The sequence below is a fragment of the Carlito syrichta genome, unplaced genomic scaffold (assembly GCF_000164805.1).
Source record: "Carlito syrichta isolate Samal-C Ts95f unplaced genomic scaffold, Tarsius_syrichta-2.0.1 Scaffold302820, whole genome shotgun sequence".
Taxonomy (NCBI): Eukaryota; Metazoa; Chordata; class Mammalia; order Primates; family Tarsiidae; genus Carlito; species Carlito syrichta.
Window position 1 is genome coordinate 133,670 of NW_007246916.1, and position 18,972 is coordinate 152,641.

Sequence of the window (18,972 nt, forward strand, 5' to 3'; positions counted from 1 at the left end):
GAGAGATGAAGGTCTCACTCTGTTGCCCAGGTTGAGGAACAAGATTTGAACCCAAGCTTGCCTGGCTCTACACTGCGTACTTTTCACCACGCTGCCTCCCCACAGGCCCCCAGACATGAAGGGGGCTCCTGCCCAGCTCCTGAAGTCCTGCCCTGAGAGACCATATTCCTTCAGAAGAGTCAGCCTCTTCCCCTCCCAGGGACAGAAAAGCTGGTCATAGTTTTTCTCACGAGTCCACGCAGTGAGCCGCTGTCATCACCCAGTTCTGTCTGATGAGGGTCCCTCCACAGGTGTGATACCAGGAACCTCCGGACAGGTACTGGAGGGAAATCTAGATGGGGGAAAAAGGAGGGATAGGTTGGTGTTTCTGGAAAGGCTTTGCCCCAGGCTGTATGTCATCTCTTGAAATTCCCGATGTTCTTCAAAACATTCTCTTTCTGGGCTAGGAATCACAAATGGATTTCTTTCTTTCTTTGTTTTTTGAGTCAGGGTCTCACTCTGTCATCCAAGCTGGAGTGCAGTAGCATGACCATGGCTCAAGCAGTCTCGACCTCCTGGACTCAGGCAATCCTTCCTCCTCAGCCTCCTGAGTAGTTGGGACTACAGGTGCACGCCACCATGCTTGACTAATTTTGTTTTTTTTCAGTTGAAGTCTCACTCTTGTCATCCAGGCCAGAGTGCAGTGGCACCCTCCCGGCCACCGCAGCCTTGACCTGCTGGGCTCAGGCGATCCTTCCGCCTTAGCCTTCCAAGTAGCTGGAATTACAGACGCACGCCACCACACCCAGCTATTTTTTTGTGTGAATTATTGTAGAGATGAGGACCCAGCAAGTTGCCCAGGCTGGTCTCGAACTCCTGGGCTGAGGCTGTCCTCCCACCTCAGCCTCCCAAAGTGCAGGGATTATAGGTGTGAGCTATCACATCCAGCCTCAGATAGGTTTCATTTGACCTGCCAATTGCTATTGATTGGTCAGTAGGGGCTACCTGGCATGTAGTGTTGGGAGGGGTGTGCAGGTGTTTCTGGGGTCAGCAGGAAGTGGGGCTCCATTGTCTGGTGGTGTTTGCTGTGTACACAGATGGGGAAGTAAAGGCACACATGCAGGATGTTCGGCGTCCTTTCTCTAGGTCATTGCGATGGACCCAGAAGTCAGAATGGAAGTTCTTCTCCCTCCATTCTCTCTTAGGAAATGTAGGTGGGGCGTGGTGGCTCACATCTGTAATCCCAGCACTTTGGGAGGTGGAGGCGAGAGGATTGCCTGAGTCCAGGGGTTCAAGAACAACCTGGGCAGCTTGGTGAGAGCTCGTCTCTCACCATAAATAAAAAAATTAGCTGAGCGTGGTGGAGTGCACCTGTGGTTTCAGTTACTTGGAAGACTGAGGTGGAAGGATCGCCTGAGTACAGCAGGTCGAGGCTGCAGTGGCTGTGATCGTGCCACTATACTCCAGTCTGGGCGACAGAGTGAGACTCCGACTCAAAAAAATAAATAAAGGAAATATAACCAAGGAACTGCTCCCTCTACCAAGCCCCAAGAGCTTGGGTCTCCAGGCTCTACCTTCAGTGTTTCCAAAGCATTCCCCCCACTTCAGGGAATCCTTAGAAATATCAACAGATTATTCACTTTTTTGTTTTGTGTGTGTGTGTTGGAGTCTCACTCTGTTGTTCAGACTGGAGTACAGTGGCATGCTCCCAGCCACTGCGGCCTCAACCTGCTGGGCTCCGGCGATCCTTCCACCTCAGCCTTCCAAGTAGCTACCACGCCCGGCTAGTTTTTAATTTATTTAGAGATGAGGTCTTGCCAAGTTGCTCGGGCGGGTCTCAAACCTGTGGGCTCAGGCAATCCACTCGCCTCAGCCTCCCAAAGCGCTGGGATTATAGGCTGAGAAACTGAGCCCAGCCAGATTGTTCACTTCTATCCATTCATGTCCCTTCCTCTAGCACCTCATATGACACAATTTTCAGCTCTACACCTGAAAATTGGGACTGAAACTTTTTTTTTTTTTGAGTTGGAGTCTCACTCTGTCGCCCAGACTGGAGTGTAGTGGCCGGGAGCCTCGACCTGCTGGGCTCCAGCGATCCTTCCGCCTCAGCCTTCCTAGTAGCCGGAATTACAGGCACGCGCTACCATGCCCAGCTGACTTTATTTATTGTAGAGATGCGGTCTCGCTGCCCAGGTGGGTCTCGAACCCGTGGGCTCCGGCAATCCACTCACCTCAGCCTCCCAAAGGCGCGGGATTACAGGCTGAGCCATCGAGCCCGGCTGGGACTGAAACTTTTATAAATTGAATTGAATTCCGATTGCAGTGATTTCTCTCAAAACTACAGGCTATGGATATTCACCAGCTAACTTGCCAGTTTTTTGTGTCTTTTTTGTGTGTTGGCGTCTCACTCCGTTGCCCTGGCTGGAGTGCACGTTCACAGCCACGCCAGTGTTAACCTGCTGGGCTCCGGTGATCCTTCCACCTCAGCCTTCCAAGTAGCTGGAGCTACAGGTGCACATGACCACGACGGGCTAATTTTTTTAATTCATTGTGGAGACACGGTCTCGTCAAGTTGCTGGGGCTGGTCTCGAACCCGCAGCCTCAGGCAATCAACTTGCCTTGGCCTCACAAAGTGCTGGGATTACAGGCTGAGGCACTGAACCAGGCCCAATTTGCCAGTTTTACACATTTAGATGGTTTAAATCAGGGTGCAGCTGCCCTGTTACAAAAGTGGGAACTCTTTAAATAGACAACTAAGTAGCATGCTCTACTGTTGTGCGTGTGTGTGTGTGTGTGTGTGTGTGTGTGCATGCACACACACGGTGTGCAGTGGTATGTGCATGCAAGTTTCAAGGCCTGCAGAGTCCAAAATGCAGGTCTGTCACAATCTTTTGAATATGGTACAAGTGGACATGTGGTTTGTGTTTGGGTGTGTGTGCTTTGGTGAGTGAGTGTGGTTGACGTTTAAACCCCCTCCTCCAAGCCTTTTGCATTTAGAAAACCACCTGAGCCTGGCCCCCAGCCATCTTGAAAGTCTCAGATCTAGGCTGGGTGCAGTGGTTCATGTCTGTACTCCCAGCACTTTGGGAGACTGAGGCGGGGGGATTGTTTGTGACCAGCAGTTCGAGACCAGCGTGGGCAACACAGCAAGACCTCATCTTTCCAAAAAAATTTTTTTTAAATTAGTCAGGTGTGGTGGTGCATGCCTGTAGTCCCAGCTAGTGGCGAGGCTGAGGCGAGATCACCTGAACCCTTGTAGGTCGAAGCTGCAGTGAGCTGTGATCATGCCACCGCGCTCCAGCCTGGGCAACAGAGTGAGACCCTGACTCCAACAGCAACAACAAAAAGAAAACAAATAATACAAAAATAAAATGAAATCTAGGATCTAGATGCTGGGAAAGCTGCCTGTTGTAAGGACACGCATGGACCCACATAATGGCTTATTTGGGAGGAAGTCCCGGCTGTGAAGAAACACCCACCTGAGAGGGCCAGGAATTCCTCCTGGCCTCAGTCCCTCCAACGACCCGGGCGTTGGTTTCCGGAAAGTCCTGCGTGCTGTGTCCTTTGTGGGGCAGAAGAAAAGTGACTGATGACTAAGCAGCGGCCAGCCAGGGGCGCGGTGGCGGCTGTGCTTTGAGGACTATTAGCCCTGTCTGCAAATTCACAGCTCCTCCCTCACACACAGGGGCCCCGCTGGGAGTTCTCCGAGCCCCCTTGGGAAGCAGGGGGTCCTGCTGCTTCCTTCCTTCAGGGGGCCCCAGAGCTCTGGCAGGCTGGATGTCTCCAGTCATCAGGCCGGGGCCCCAGAGGCTCCTTGTGGTCTCAGCCTTGCTCACCGTCACCCCTCGGCCTGGAGAGACCCCCGGCACTCTCTCCTCGCCCACCAAAGCCTTCCCAGGATTCTCCAGGGGGCAGGAACAGTAGTGCGTGTCCCAGCCAGGCACCTGCTGGGGGAGTCCTTGGTCCACGAGAGTGCTGGGCCAGCTCAGAGCCCACCCCGCCAGGGGCATCTCTCTGCTTCATGGCTCAGGGGTCTGCGCCCAGAGGGGCCTGAATGACCAGCGGCCTCGACCTCTCCTAACTTGGGCTCCAGGAGAGTAGAGTTTCTGCTAGACCCACAGGCAGAGTGTCCCACCCTGCTTGGGGGTAGGGAGCTGGCCTGGACCCTCCTGCTCAAATTCTCCACCCTGCAGAGCTCAGGCCAGATGACCCACTTACCATAAAGGACCAGGGCGGCGAACACCAGGAAGCGCAGCATGTTGCCTGCAGGGTAGACCACTGCCCCTTGCCATGAGCCAAGCTCTTTATACCCCCCTTATCAGCAGCTTTGCTGACCTTCTTCCTGCCAGCTGGCAGGGCGGCGGGTGAAGGCAGGGAAAGCCACAGGTGACATGGAAACACAAATGAAAAGATTTCTTTCCACGCAAACGACTTTATCTGCTATTCAAAGACAGAACAAGGCCAGAGTTGAATTAATCATCTGCTTTTAGTTGAAAAGCATCCAACCAACTCTTTTTTAGGAATGAGATGAAGAACCAGGACTGGCTTTGCCCTCGAGGTGCTCCCTACATCGCCCGTCACTGTCCTCTGCCCTCCGTGGCACCATAAGGGCAGAGACCTGGCCAGTGCACCAGCAGGCGGGGTGGGGGTGGGGAGGATGATAGAGGAGAGAAGACGCAGCGACTCGCACCTGCCCGAGAGGGAGCCCGGGCACGTATGTCCTGGGATGCAGACACAGGTGTCAATGCAGGGAGACAAAAGCAAAGTGAATGCAATGGAGAGAGTTATTAGTATTATTATTTTAATTATTATTATTATTTTGAGTTGGAGTCTCACTCCGTCGCCCAGGCTGGAGTGCAGTGGCACACTCATGGCCACAGCCACCCCAGCGACGACCCACTGGGCTCTGGTGATCCTTCTGCCTCATTCTTCCAATTAGCTGAAACTACAGGCACACGCTACCTCACCTGGCTAATTTTTGATTTATTGAAGAGACAAGGTCTTGCCAAGTTGCCCAGGTCTCAGGCAATCCACTCATCTCGGCCTCCCAAACTGCTGGGATTATAGGCTGAGCCACCGAGCCAGGCTTATTCTTCTTCTTCTTATTATTATTTGAGTCAAGGTCTCACTCTGTTGCCCAGGCAGGAGTGCAGTGGCATGCTCACAGCTTGCAACAGCCTCAACCTCCTGGGCTCAAGCAATCTTTTCCCCTCAGCCTCCCAAGTAGCTGAGACTGCAGGTGTGCACCACCCAGCACAGCTAATTATTTTTAATTTTTGTAGAGATGAAGTGCCACTATGTTGCCCAGCCTGGTCTCAAACACCTGGGCTCAAGTGATTCTCCTGCCTCAGCCTCCCAAAGTGCTGGGACTTCAGATGTGAGCCACTGTGCCCCACCAAGTGGAGAGAATTCTGGTGGAGGAAAGTACAGAGAAACTGGCCTGGGGAGACGCCCAGAGAGAAAGCCAGAAAGAGCTCCTGGGGAGGGAGCATGTGAGGCAGGATAGCAGAGGGGGGACCCTCGGGCTGGGAGGAAAGCGCGATGAGGGTGGGTGGGGCGGAGGGTGGAGGGCAGGAGGGGAGGGACAGGCACATCCTGCAGCAGGTGAAAGGCTCTGCCCATCAAAGCCCACAGAGGGCCAGGCTTGGTGGCTCCCACCTATAATCCCAGCACTTTGGGAGGCTGAGGTGTGAGGATCTTTTGAGCCAAGGAATTTGAGACCAACCTGGGCAACATGATGAGACCTTGTCTTTACAAAAAAAAAATTAAGAAATTAGCTGGACATGGTGGCGTGTGCCTGTAGTCCTAGCTACTCAGGAGGCTGAGGCAGGAAGATTACTTGAGCCCAGGAGGTCGAGGCTGTGGTGAGCTGTAATTGTGCCACTGCACTCCTGTCTGGGTGACAGAGCGAGACCTTGGGTCAAAAAAAAAAAAAAAAAAAAAAAGCCTCCAGGTGCAGTGGTTCAAGTCTCTAATCCCAGCACTTTGGGAAGCTGAGGCGATAGGATTGCCTGAGTCCAGGGGTTTGAGACCAGCCTGGGCAACTTGGTGAGACCTCGTCTCTACAATAAATCAAGAAAAAATTAGCCAGGCATGGTGGCACATGTCTGTAGTTCCAGTTACTTGGAAGGCTGAGAAGGAAGGATTGCCTAAGGCTGCAGTGACCGTGAGCATGCCACTGCATTCCAGCCTGCGCAACAGAGTGAGACTAGGACTCAAAAAAAAAAAAAAAAGGCATAGAGGAAGAAGGAGAGAGATTCAGGGCTTTGAGGCAGGTAGAGAACCTCGGCTTGGGCACAGAGTGACTGGAGCGGTTGTGAGCCTCAGAGCAGAGAACGATGGGTGGAGCAGTAATTATGTCATCCTCCCACCTCAGCCTCTGAAGTAGCTGGGACTACAGGTGTGCATCACCATGCCTGGCTAATTTTTTAATTTTTTGTAGAGATGAGGTCTCGCTATGTTATCCCGCCTGGTCTTGAATTCCTTGGCGCAAGCAATCCTTTCGCCTTGGCCTCCCAAAATGCTTGGACACAGGGGTGAATCCCAGTGGTGGCAGCAAAGCTTATGGGCTTTGGATTCAGGTCAGGAAGAGTCAGGAATCCAGAGAGAAGCTGGAAAATCACCCAGCCTGCCCGGGAGTCTTGTAGACTAGACATCAGAACCCAAGCCTCATGTCTGCAGGAGTGGGAGAGGCTGGGCCAAGGTTGTTGCAAGGAGTCTTGCACACACTGTCACCGTTCGGATCTTTGAGCTGTACAGGGGAGTTGCACTCTGCCTGGAGGGCTCCCTCTCCAGCCCAAACTCCCAGTATTTTTTTTTTTTTTTTTTTTTGAGTTAGTGTCTCTGTTGCCCAGGCTGGAGTGCGGAGCACGATCCTGGCTTACTGCAGCCTTGACTGCCTGGGCTCAAGTAATCCTCCCGTCTCAGCCTCCCAAGTAGCTGGAACAACAGGTTCATGCCACTACGCCTGGCTAATTTTTTTTTTTTTTTTTGAGTTGGAGTCTCAATCTGTTACCCAGATTGGAGGGCAGTGGCCGCTCCCGGTCACTGCAGCCTCAACCTGCTGGGCTCCAGTGATCCTTCCGTCTCAGCCTTCCAAATAGCTGGAACTACAGGCGCGCGCTACCACGCCCGGCTGATTTTTTGATTGATTGTAGAGATGAGGTCTCGCCAAGTTGCCCAGGCGGGTCTCGAACCCTTGGGCTCAGGCAATCCACTCACCTCAGCCTCCCAAAGGCGCGGGATTACAGGCTGAGCCACCGAGCCTGGCTAAATTTTTTTGGAGAGATGAGGTTTTGCTATGTTACCCCGGCTGGTCTTGAAATTCGAGGCTCAAGCGATCCTCCCGCCTTGGTTTCTCAAAGTGTTAGGATTACAGGTGTGAGCCACTGTGCCTAGCCAACCTCCAACATTCTGACACAGTGTGGGCCTCAGGGGAGACGGCTGAGCTGGGTGGGAACCCAGGGCCCATTTTGTCATTCTCCTCGCACTTCTCTGCCTCCTCTGGAGGGTAAGGAGCTGAGTCTAGCCCCGGGATGGGGAGCCCAAGAGGAGGCTTGCGGGCCTCTTGAAGGCCACCTCTTTTTTTTTTCTTGAGTGGGCATCTCACTCTGTCACCCAGACTGGAGTGCAGTGGCCGGTCCTGGCCACCGCAGCCTCGACCTGCTGGGCTCCAGCGATCCTTCCGCCTCAGCCTTTCGAGTAGCTGGAACTACAGGCGTGCACTACCATGCCCGGCTGATTTTTGATTTATTGTAGAGATGAGGTCTCGCCAAGTTGCCCAGGCGGGTCTCGAACCCTCGGGCTCAGTCAATCTACTCACCTCAGCCTCCCAAAGGCGCGGGATTACCGAGCCTGGCTGAAGGCCACCTCTTGACATCACGTGTTTCTAGAGCTGAACCACTAAGGGCAGGGCCAATTTCACATTCATCTCTGTACCCGTGGCCTAGCCCAGAGTATCCCAATCTGTACTAACTTGAAAACCAAACTCTGGGACTGCACAAGGGCTTCCCAACCGGGACCTCATTGTCCATGCCAGTTAGACATTTTTTATTCCTACCCTTGGGGTTAGGTATACAATTGATGTTGAGGCACTGCATGTCTTCTGATGTTATTAACCAGTTCTAGTTTTGGGAATGCTTCCTTTTGAAATAAACATAGGCACACAAAAAATTCAAGGATGTGGGTTCTAGTAGGTTTGTTAAAAATTGGGGGGTAGGCCGGGCTCGGTGGCTCAGCCTGTAATCCCCGCCTTGGGAGGTTGAGGTGAGTGGATTGCCTAAGCCCGCAGGTTCGAGACCCGCCTGGGCAACTTGGCGAGACCTCATCTCTACAATCAATCAAAAAATCAGCCAGGAGTGGTAGCGCACGCCTGTAGTTCCGGCTACTTGGAAGGCTGAGGCGGAAGGATCGCTGGAACCCAGCAGGTCGAGACTCCAATCTGGGTGACAGAGTGAGACTCCAACTCAAAAAAAAAAAAGGAATTAGACTTAGATGAACTGATATGAAAAGCTATTCTTGGTATATAAAGTGAGAAAAGCAAGTTGTGAACAATATGACACTATATATATTCTTATATACATAGAAATAAGGCATGGAAATGGCTGTATACCAAGCTGTAAACAGCTCTCACCTCTAGAGAATGGATCAACAGGTATGGGACACCATGGGGATGAATTTCACTTTTTTTTTGAGATGAGTCTCACTGTCATCCAGGGTGGAGTGCAATGGCATGCTCATAGTCACCGCAGCCTTGACGTGCTGGACTCAAGCGATCCTTCCGCCTCAGCATTCCAAGTAGCTGGAACCACAAGCGTGCACCACCATGCCTGGCTAATTTTTTTTGATTTATTGTAGAGATGAGGTCTTGCCATGCTGCCCAGGCTGGTCTCGAAACCTGGGCTCAGACAAGCCTCTGGCCTCAGTCTCCTAAAGTGCTGGGATTACAGGCTGAGCCACCACACCCAGCTTGCTTATTTTTTTAAAAAAAGACAGTGTCTCACTCTATCACCAAGAATGAAGTACAGTGGCACAATCATAGTTCGCCGCCGTCTCAAAATCATGAACCGAAGGAATCCTCTAGCCTCAGTCTTCCAATTAGCTGGGACTAAAGGCATATGAATTGTACAGTTAAAAAAAATTTTTTTTTAGTTGAAGTCTCACTCTGTCGCCCAGACTGGAGTGCAGTGGCATGCTCATGGCCACCACAGCCTCGACCTGCTGGGTTCCTGCGATCCTTCTGCCTCAGACTTCCAAGTATCTGGAACCACAGGCTTGCATCACCATGCCTGGCTAATTTTTTTATTGATTGTCAAGACAAGGTCTCACTAAGTTGCCCAGGCTGGTCTCAAACCCCTGGGCTCAGGCAATCCTCTCGCCTCGGCCTCCCAAAGTGCTCGGATTATAGTCGTGAGCCACCATGCCCGGTCAACACTTTTTTTTAAACCTATTTTTCTATGATATTTGACTTTTCTCCACAGTATTAATTTTGTAATTAAAAAATAAGAATAAATTCTAGGACATGTAGCTATTCTTGGCAATGGCCCCGATATTCTTCAAGTGGGATCCTCAGAGGGAACCAGCCCTTCAGTGCTGAGATGAGAGATGCCCGGAGCCAGGAGATAGGAACACAGGGCTAGCAGTGGGCTTTTAAGAGGTGGGGGCTTAGCTTGGCTCTGAAGTGGTCAGAGGGGTGGGCTTGTTTGTTTTGAGTTGAGGTTTCACTCTGTCACCCAGGGTGGAGTGTAGTGGCACAGTCATAGCTCACTGCAGCCTCCATTTCCTGGGCTCAGGCAATCCTTACGCCTCAGCTTCCCAAGTAACTGGGTCTACAGGTGTGTGACAACATGCCTAGCTATTTTTAAAAATTTTTTTGTAGAGACAAGGTTGCGCTATGTTGCCCAGTCTGGTCTGGAACTCCTGGACTCAGGCAATCCTCCTGCCTCGGCCTCCCAAAGTGCTAGGAGTATAGGCATATGCCACAGGGCCTGGCAGGAGTGGGTTTCATTTTTATTTTTTAAATTTGTTATTTATTTTATTGAGTAAAGTTTAGTAGACTCATTCAATATATTATTTGCAAATATTTTCTCTTATTTTGTGGATTGTCTTTTTTTTTTTTTTTTTGAGTTGGAGTCTCACTCTGTCGCCCAGACTGGAGTGCTGCGGCCACTCCCGGCCACCGCAGCCTCGACCTGCTGGGCTCCGGTGATCCTTCCGCCTCAGTCTTCCAAGTAGCTGGAACTACAGGCACAAGCTACCACACCCGGCTAATTTTTGATTTATTGTAGAGATGAGGTCTCGCCAAATTGCCCAGGCGGGTCTCGAACCCGCGGGCTCAGGCAATCCACTCACCTCAGTCTCCCAAGGCGGGGGAATACAGGCTGAGCCACCGAGCCCGGCCAGTTGTGGATTGTCTTTTTTTGTTTTTTTTTTTGTTTTTTTTCCTCTCTCTCTCTCTCTCTCTCTCTCTCTTTCTGAGTTGGCATCTCACCCTGTCACCCAGGCTGGAGTGCAGTGGCACGCTCACGTCCACTGCAGCCTCGACCTACTGGGCTCAGGCAATCCCTCTGCCTCAGTCTTCCCAGTAGCTGGAACTATAGGTGCGCGTAACCACGCCTGGCTAATTTTTTGATATTCTGTAGAGACAAGGGCTTACCAAGTTGCCCAGGTTGGTCTTGAACCCCTGGGTTCAGGCAATCCTCTTGCCTCAGCCTCCCAAAGTGCTAGGATTACAGGCTTGAGCCACCACACCTGGCCAGGAGTGGGTTTTAAGGAAGAGTACAGGGGTTGATAGGGCAAAGCCTTGGATAGCGGGAAGGCCATGAAGTGGTTTCTTGAGCTTTCCACTTCGTCTGGCCCCTCTCCCTCTTCTTATTTATTTATTTTTGAGTTGGAGTCTCACTCTGTCACCCAGACTGGAGTGCAGTGGTCCCTCCCGGCCATTGCAGCCTCCACCCGCTGGGCTCTAGCAATCCTTCTGCCTCAGCCTTCCAAGTAGCTGGAACTACAGGCGCGCGCTTCCACGCCCGGCTAACTTTTGATTTATTGTAGAGATGAGGGCTCGCCAAGTTGCCCAGGCGGGTCTCGAACTCAGGGCTCAGGCAATCCACTCACCTCAGCCTCCCAAAAGCGCGGGATTACATGCTGAGCCACCAAGCTCGGCTCTCTTCTTATTTTTTTGAGTTGAAGTCTCACTCTGTTGCCCAGGCTGGAGTGCAGTGGCACGTTCACAGCCACAGCAGCCTTGACCTGCTGGGCTCGATGATCCTTCCACCTCAGCCTTCCAAATGGCCGGAACCACGGGTGCTACTGCACCCGGCCACCCTCTCCCTCTTCTTGACTGCCTCCCTTCCCTAGTCCCCCCCTCATCTACGACCCTAGGGCCGCTCTCTGGGCACGGCCTGGGGTCTCTTCTTCCTCCCGCTGCAGCTCTCACTTCTGCGAGTCACTCTTAGCCAGCTGCCTCTAGGAGATGCCATGCTATTTGGGGACAGGCGGAATCTTCTTGGCACCACAATAGGACACCTTGGTTAGGCACATACCATGTGATTGGGCCGGGGAGTTGGCAGGTGACACTGTAGATGGTACGAGAGGTCCTGGGAGAAGTGGCAAATCACCAATGCCTGGTAGATGTTTGGATGTTTACTGCAACTACGAGTGAGGTTAGGGTGAGAGACTGTGACTCCCTGAGGCTCACCTGAGCTATTACCACCTACTACCACGGCATTCAAAGCCTTCTTCGATTGGGTTCCAATCCACTCTTCTCAGGGTGAACTCACCCAGTAGGCCCAGTGTTTAGGGCTCGCAATGCTGTCAGGGACCCACAAGAATGTTTTAGCTTCTTTTAAGATCAGGGGAAATAAAGTACATACAACCAGCCTGTGTGATATTTGTCTTTATGCCAATGCAGTTTCATATATATGTATAGAGTATGTGTGTGTGTGTGTGTGTGTGTGTGTGTGTGTGTGTGTGTGTGTGTATACATATATATATATACATATATGTATCTATGTATGTGTGTATATATATATATATATATATGTATTTTAGTTAGAGTCTCACTCTGTCACCTAGGCTAGAGTGCTGTGGCACACTCGCAGCCGACCACAGCCTCGACCTGCTGGGCTCAGGCAATCCTTCTGCCTCAGCCTTCCAAGTAGCTGGAACTACAGGCACATGCTACCACGCCCGGCTAACTTTTAAAAATTTATTGTAGAGATGAGGTCTCATCAAGTTGCCCAGGTGGGTCACGAACCTGCAGGCTCAGGCAATTCACTCACCTCAGCCTCCCAAAGCGTGGGATTACAGGCTGAGCCACCGAGCCTGGCTGATCTACTTTTTCAGTTCTTCTCCTCCTTAACTCCACAGACTCCCATCTTATTTAATCTTTTGTTTTTTGAGTCGGAGTCTCACTCTGTTGCCCAGGAGTGCAGTGGCACGCCCCCTGCCACCGCAGCCTCAACCTGCTGGCCTCTGGCGATCCTTCTGCCTCAGCCTTCTAAGTAGCTGGAACTACAAGCGCATGCCACTACGCCCGGCTAATTTTTTTGATTTATTGTAGAGATGAGGTCTTGCCAAGTTGCCCAAGCTGGTCTTGAATCCCTGGACTCAGACAATCCTCTCGCCTCTGCCTCCCGAAGTGCTGGGATTACAGGCCTGAGCCACCACGCCTGGCCTTTTTTTTGTCGAGGTCTCACTTTGTCACCCAGGCTGGAGTGCAGTGGCATGATGCAGCCTCAACTGCCTGGGTTCAGGTGATCCTTCCATCTCAGTTTCCCAAGTAGCTGGGACTACAGGTGCATACCACCATGTCCAGCAATTTTTTTTTTTGGTAGAAACAAGGTCTCACTTTGTTGCCCATGCTGGTCTTGACCTCCTGGGCTCAAGCAGTCTTCCTGCCTCAGCCTCCCAAAGTGCTGGGATTATAGGCATGAACCAGCATGCCTGGCCATCTCAAATATAATTTTTAATATTTTTTGATGGAGCAAGAGTCTTGTGCTAAGGGCCATGACAGCCATGATGCAGTTCTGCTGGCTCCCACACCCCTCCTTGTTCCTCACCCTGACGTCCTCCCAGGCCCACTTTGTGCTTTTGCTTCTGTGGCTTTGCTCATGCTCGGTGGCTGCTTGTGTGACATCTCTGCTCACCGAGCTCTTCCCACCTGAGGACTCATCCTTTGAGGTCTTAGGTCAAATGCCACTGTCTTTATGAGGCCTTCCCTGATTTCCTAAGTGGAAGGAAGAAATTTTTTTTGTTTTGTTCTGAGTTGAGGTCTTACTCTGTCACCCAGACTGGAGTACAGTGGCATGATCATGGCTCACTGCAACCTAGACTTCCTGGGCTCAGGCAATCCTTCTGCCTCAGCCTCCCGAGTAGCTGGAACTATAGGCACACACCACCATGTCCCGCTAATTTTTAAATTTTTTGTAGAGATGAAGTCTTGCCATGTTGCCCAGGCTGGTCTGGAACTCCTGGGCTCAAGCAACGCTCCCGCCTCACCCTCAAAGTGTGAGATTACAGGTGTGAGCCACAGTGCCCAGCTGGAAATCATTCCTTCTAATTCTGAGTGCAGGTTTGAACACCTCCAGCTTGTCATCGTTTGGTTAGACTGTGAGTTCCATAAGGGACAGAATCCATCTTAGCTTTCCTCATGTCTGCCCATGCTTGACACACAAGACCCAGGTTAGACCTGGGGCCAGAGGATGCTTGGGGACACAGACAGGGGCCATAACAGAATTCTTCAGATGTGTGTGGTTCTTCACAGCCCAAATCATCGGATTCAGCTAAGGGGCAACACAGGGAAGAGGGGCCCAGTGCAAACTTTTTTTAAACCAATGACCATTAAGCCTTTATTTCCATGGGACCCCCATGTCCAATTCTCTTCTCTTTCTGGGAAATAACTTTTCCCTTTCCCTACTCCAGGTCACACCCTGGCCATTCTCTCTCCTTTCCCTTGGGTTGGGCTACCCCAACATGTCTCCTCTGTGGCAAGGGTCCCCAATCCCCCCTCCTCACCCGACCCCCCAGGGGGACCAGTACCACCGCACAGCGGGAAGTGAGCATCGGGCAGCAGAGGCGGAGGCCTTTGGTGTCAGATCAGTGGCAGCATTAGATTCTCATAGGAGCGTGAACCCTGTTGTGAACGGTGCAGGCGGGGGACCTAGGTGCACTCCTTATGAGATGCCTGATGATCTCCCCCTACTGCCCTTGTCCCTACCCTCAGCCCCCCACGTCTGTCTTAAAAATTGTCATCCACGACACCAGTCCCTGCCAAACATGTTGGGGACCTCTGCTCAGGGGCCTGAAGGGTTGAATCGAGTGGGAACTGAGGGCAACAGTAACCCCATGGTACCCTCCTGTGGTGACCGCCTGCTATTGCAAGTCAAAAAGTGGCTTCCTGAGAGAAACTGAGTCCTCCTCTGGGCAGAGGGGTGGGTCCCTGGTTCTTGGGAGAGGAGCTGGTATTCATACTGGGTCTGCTCTACACAGAGCTTCATGGGAGCACAGCAATGGGATCAGTCTTCCAGTCACGCTCTGCACACTATCCCTGCTTCCTCAAGACTTCCCAGGACTTTCTCTTTTTTTTTTGAGTTGGAGTCTCCCTCTGTTGTCCAGGCTGGAGTGCAGCGGCATGCTCACAGCTAGCACAGCCTCGACCTCCTAGGTTCAGGCGATCCTTCTGCCTCAGCCTCCTGCTCCTGAGTAGCTGGGACTACAGGGTCATGGCACCACACCCTCTGATTTTTTTTTGCAAGAGAGGAGGTCTCGCTATGTTGCCCGGGCTGGTCTTGAACTCTTGGGCTCAAGCAATCCTCCTGCCTTGGCTGGAATTACAGGCGTGAACCACCATGCCAGGTCAAGATTTACCAGGACTCTTGTTAGCCTTATCTGAGTCAGGGCTGCCAACACCTTGACAGGTGACCTTGGACAAATATACTCATCTGGCCTCGGTTTCATAATATGAACGTATCAGGATTGGACTGAAACAAGGTTTTTAAGTTGTGTTTAGAGATTTTTAGAAGCTCAGGGACTGGAGGGCACTGCCCACCCCTCCTTCCACGGGGCTTAGTAAAAAGGGTTGTGGGACTGAAACTTGAGACTCACGGGTTCCAGGAGCTTTCTTTCAATGCTAACATCCCAGGGTTCCCGAAAGTGGTCTCCCCACAGTGGCGACCTGGCTCCGCCACTCTGGGTTTTGTGGAGGCCAGCCAGCTAGCAAGGGTCAGAGTGGAAGGCATGGGAAGGCTGGTGGCTAGCTGTGTAGTGTTCTTGTGGCATGGTGGAAGGGGCCCTGGGTCAGCATTGAAGATCGAGCCTTGGTCTCGGCTCCAGCCACCGACTAGCTCCAGGATTACAGACAAGTTCTTTTACCTGTGTCTCAGTTTTCTTATCTATAAAGTGGGCACATTGGTTTATGTCCTGTCTTTCTCACAGGATTACTGTGCAGATGAAATAAGATATAGGACACCTGTCAGGGAGCATCTGGAAACTGGAAACCGTTCTACAAATATTAGCAGTGGGTTCTTTCAGACCTTGAATCTCTCTGTTAGAGTGCACCGTTTCACTGAATTCTGCAGCTGCTTTGGAGACCAGGGATTCAAGATGAGGCTGGAGAAGTACCTTTCTTTCTTTCTTTTTTCTTTTGAGTTAGAGTCTCACTCTGTTGCCCAGGTTGCAGTGGCATTATGATCACGGTTCATGGCAGCCTCGACCTCCTGGGCTCGGGTGATCCTTCCACCTCAGCCTCCCGAGTAGCTGGGACTACAGGTGTGTGCCACCACACCCAGCTAATTTTTTGACTTTTCTTTTTTTGTAGAGACGGGGTCTCAGTAAACATAACCATAGTCTAGGCTGGTCTCAAACCCCCAGCCTCAAGTGATCCTCCCACCTTGGCCTCCCAACGTATTGAGATTACAGGTGTGGGCCACCCAACCTGGCCTCAGAAGTACTTTTCTTGAGCTCAGCATGACTGCCCAGCTGTCCCAGCTGCCTTCTCTCTTTGGGGGCCCCTGTTCCCAGGACAGAAGGAAAGACCTCGGGCAGTTATCGTGTGTCCTAATGGTCTCTTCCATCAGTGTGGAGCAAATAAAACAGGTCTGATGTTGTCACAAGGAGTAGGAAGATGTCGCCTTGACATCCATTGGGTTAGAAATCCATGTCTAAAGCCTGCAGAAAAGCTGGTGATCAGGTTCCCAGATGTCGGCAATCCTGTTTCCTGAGAGGCTTGTGGGGGCTCCCTCTGTGGATGGTCCGGATCCTAGACAAAAAGCCATAGCTGATGGGGGTCGCTGGGATTGCAGGAGGCCATGGCTGGCTTTTTGTCCTGGGATGTCAGGCAGGTACCAGATCCTGAATTTCTGATGAGCTGATCCTAGAAGATGACACAGTAAAGGCTCAGCCTGGCCACAGACCTCTGAAAAGTGCCACTAGGGGTGGTGAGATGGGGGACGATGGATAAAAGGCAAGGAACCCCACAAGACACAAAGAGAACACCTCCAAATTCTTTTCATGCCAGGCGTGGTGGTTCACACCTGTAATCCCAGCCCTTTGGGATGCTGAGGCGGGAGGATCGCTTGAGTCCAGGAGGTCAAGACCAACCTGGGCAACAGCAAAGCCTTGTCTCTAACTTAAACAAACAAACAAAACAACAAATTCCTTTCTGGGATGCCAGACACTCTGATGAGATACATTCTTGTGTTTCTACCTCTGCCTGAATTCCCCACCCCCAGCTTTATCCCCAGTGGGTGGAATAGAGGAAGATAAGACCGTGGGTCAACAGAAAAATGCTTCCAGTCTCCCCATCCCAGACGGCCAAGCTCAAAGACCTAGGGCCACAGCTACCCACTCCTAGGTTTTGCCTTTGATTATGTTTAGATGTCTCCCTTCCAGACAGCCTCTTTTCCTAAGCTGGAGTGAGGTCTCAGGGGTGCTGGCTGGAGCTCAGTACCGTGGCACATACACTCCATATCCTAAAGCAGTGCAGTGGAATCGAAAGAGCCCATGCTTTCAAGAGAGACTTGTCTAGGTCTGAGGCTGGTGTAGTGGCTCATGCCTATAATCCCAATACTTTGGGAGGCTGAGGTGGGAGGATCGCTTGAGTCCAGGAGTTTGAGACCACCCTGGGCAACATAGCAAGACCTCGTCTCCATAAAAAATACAAAAATTAATCGGGAGTGGTGGTGCGTGCCTGTAGTTCCAGCTACTCGGGTGACTGAGGTGGGAGCATCTCCTGAGTCCAGGAGGTCGAGGCTGCAGTGAGCCAGGGTCACACCACTACATTCCAGCCTGGATGACAGAGTGAGACAATCTCAAAAGAAAAAAAAAATGAAGGCTGGGGTCGGTGGCTCAGCCTGTAATCTCAGCACTTTGGGAGGCCAAGGTGAGTAGATTGCCTGAGCCCGCGGGTTCGAGAACAGCCGGGACAAATTGGTGAGACCTTGCCTCTACAATTAAAAAGAAAAAATTAGCCGGGCATGGTAGCACGTGCCTGTAGTTCCAGCTACTTGGTAGGCTGAGGCAGAAGGATCACTGAAGCTCAGCAGATTGATGCTGGGGTGGCTGTGAGCATGGCACTGCATTCCAGCCTGGGTGACGGAATAAGACTCCAACTCAAAAAAAAAAACATAGCCAGGTGGTGTACACCTGTAGTCCCAGCTACTTGGGAGGCCGAGGTGGGAGGATCACCTGAGACCAGGAGGTTGAGGTTGCAGTAAGCCATGATTGTGATCGTGCCACTACACTCCAACCAGGGTGACAGTGAGACTGTCTCAAAAAAAAGAAAGAAAGAGAGAAGGAAGGAAGGAAGGAAGGAAGGAAGGAAGGAAGGAAGGAAGGAAGGAAGGAAGGAAGGAGGAAGGGAGACTTATCTAGGGTCACATCCCAGGCCTGCCACTCACTAGTGATAGGTCTTGGACCAGTCACAAATTTGCTGAGCTTCATCCGGCTCATCTATAGAAACAGGACACCTCCTGCTTGGAAAGAGCCTCTGAAAAGATGACGCAGGTCTAGGGACGTGAATGCTGGGCTTTGGGCCTGGCACGCAGAAGGCAGGCAGGAACCACATGGGGTTCTCTACCCTCATCTACATGGGCTCAGCCTGAAAATGCTTGCACCGAGGCAGAGCTAGACACGAGCCATCAGCTCCAATTCCATCTTGGTATTCGACCAGAACCAGTCACTGCCAAACATCACTCAGGCCCTGAGCACCCTGCCTGCGGCCCAGATCACACTTGCCCTGCTTTCCACCTGCCCTCACCCACCCCTCGGGCCTCAGGCTGAAGATGGAGAGAACACAGAGGGGCAGACGTGCCCTAGCTTCTTGATTCCGAGCTGTGTGGGCAGTGACTCACCTGGGTCAATTCCCACTCCTCGTCCTTGGGGACCTGGCTATCTTTGCCGGTGAATTGACAGCTCCTAAGACCCAGGGTGCTCCCGCTGGCATGTAGACACAGCTGCTTTGCAATGTTGTGGCGAAGGTCCCTCTGGGTCGTGTACTCGAAGTACTGGAGATCAAGAAGAGAGGAGCAGGTGGAGAGCGGCCCCACCTTCCAAAGCCATTTGCCCCAAGGCGCCAACCACACGCCATCCAAGCGGAGGCCATGCCCAGACCTTACTCACTGGTGTTCTGCCTTCATGGTTTTGACCATATCTGGGTTGTACCAGAATAACAGTTACTTAATACTTTTTTTTTTTGAGTTGGGGTCTTGCTCTGTTGCCTAGGCTAGAGTGCAGTGGCACCATCATGGCTCACAGTAGTCTCAATCCCCTGGGATCAGGTGAGCCTTCCACCTCCGCTGGGACAACAGGCGTGTGCCACCATGCCTGGCTAATTTTCTAAATTTTTTGTCGAGATGAAGTCTCGCCTGTTGCCCAGGTTCGTCTCGAACTCCTGGGTTCAAGCAATCTATTTGCCTCGGCCTTCCAAAGCACTGGGATTACAGGCATGGACCACTGCGCCCAGCTTAACACGTTTTCTTTCTTTTTTTTTTTTTTTTT

At 51.8% G+C, this 18,972-nt stretch overlaps 2 protein-coding genes across 2 annotated transcripts in view; both read right to left on the reverse strand.

Annotated features, from left to right (window-relative positions):
* The window catches only part of CELA1 (chymotrypsin like elastase family member 1), a 20,218-nt gene extending 15,981 nt beyond the window's left edge, over positions 1-4,237 (reverse strand). The window contains exons 1-3 of the mRNA XM_008057158.1: positions 4,198-4,237; positions 3,459-3,541; positions 231-331 (exon numbers count right to left, since the gene is read on the reverse strand). Coding sequence (XP_008055349.1) covers positions 231-331; positions 3,459-3,541; positions 4,198-4,237 — 224 coding nt within the window. The remainder of the gene's footprint in view (positions 1-230; positions 332-3,458; positions 3,542-4,197) is intronic.
* An 11,868-nt stretch (positions 4,238-16,105) lies between these two features.
* Positions 16,106-18,972, reverse strand: part of GALNT6 (polypeptide N-acetylgalactosaminyltransferase 6) — a 10,482-nt gene continuing 7,615 nt past the window's right edge. The window contains exons 5-6 of the mRNA XM_008057159.2: positions 18,327-18,479; positions 16,106-16,348 (exon numbers count right to left, since the gene is read on the reverse strand). Coding sequence (XP_008055350.1) covers positions 16,235-16,348; positions 18,327-18,479 — 267 coding nt within the window. The 3' untranslated portion in view covers positions 16,106-16,234. The remainder of the gene's footprint in view (positions 16,349-18,326; positions 18,480-18,972) is intronic.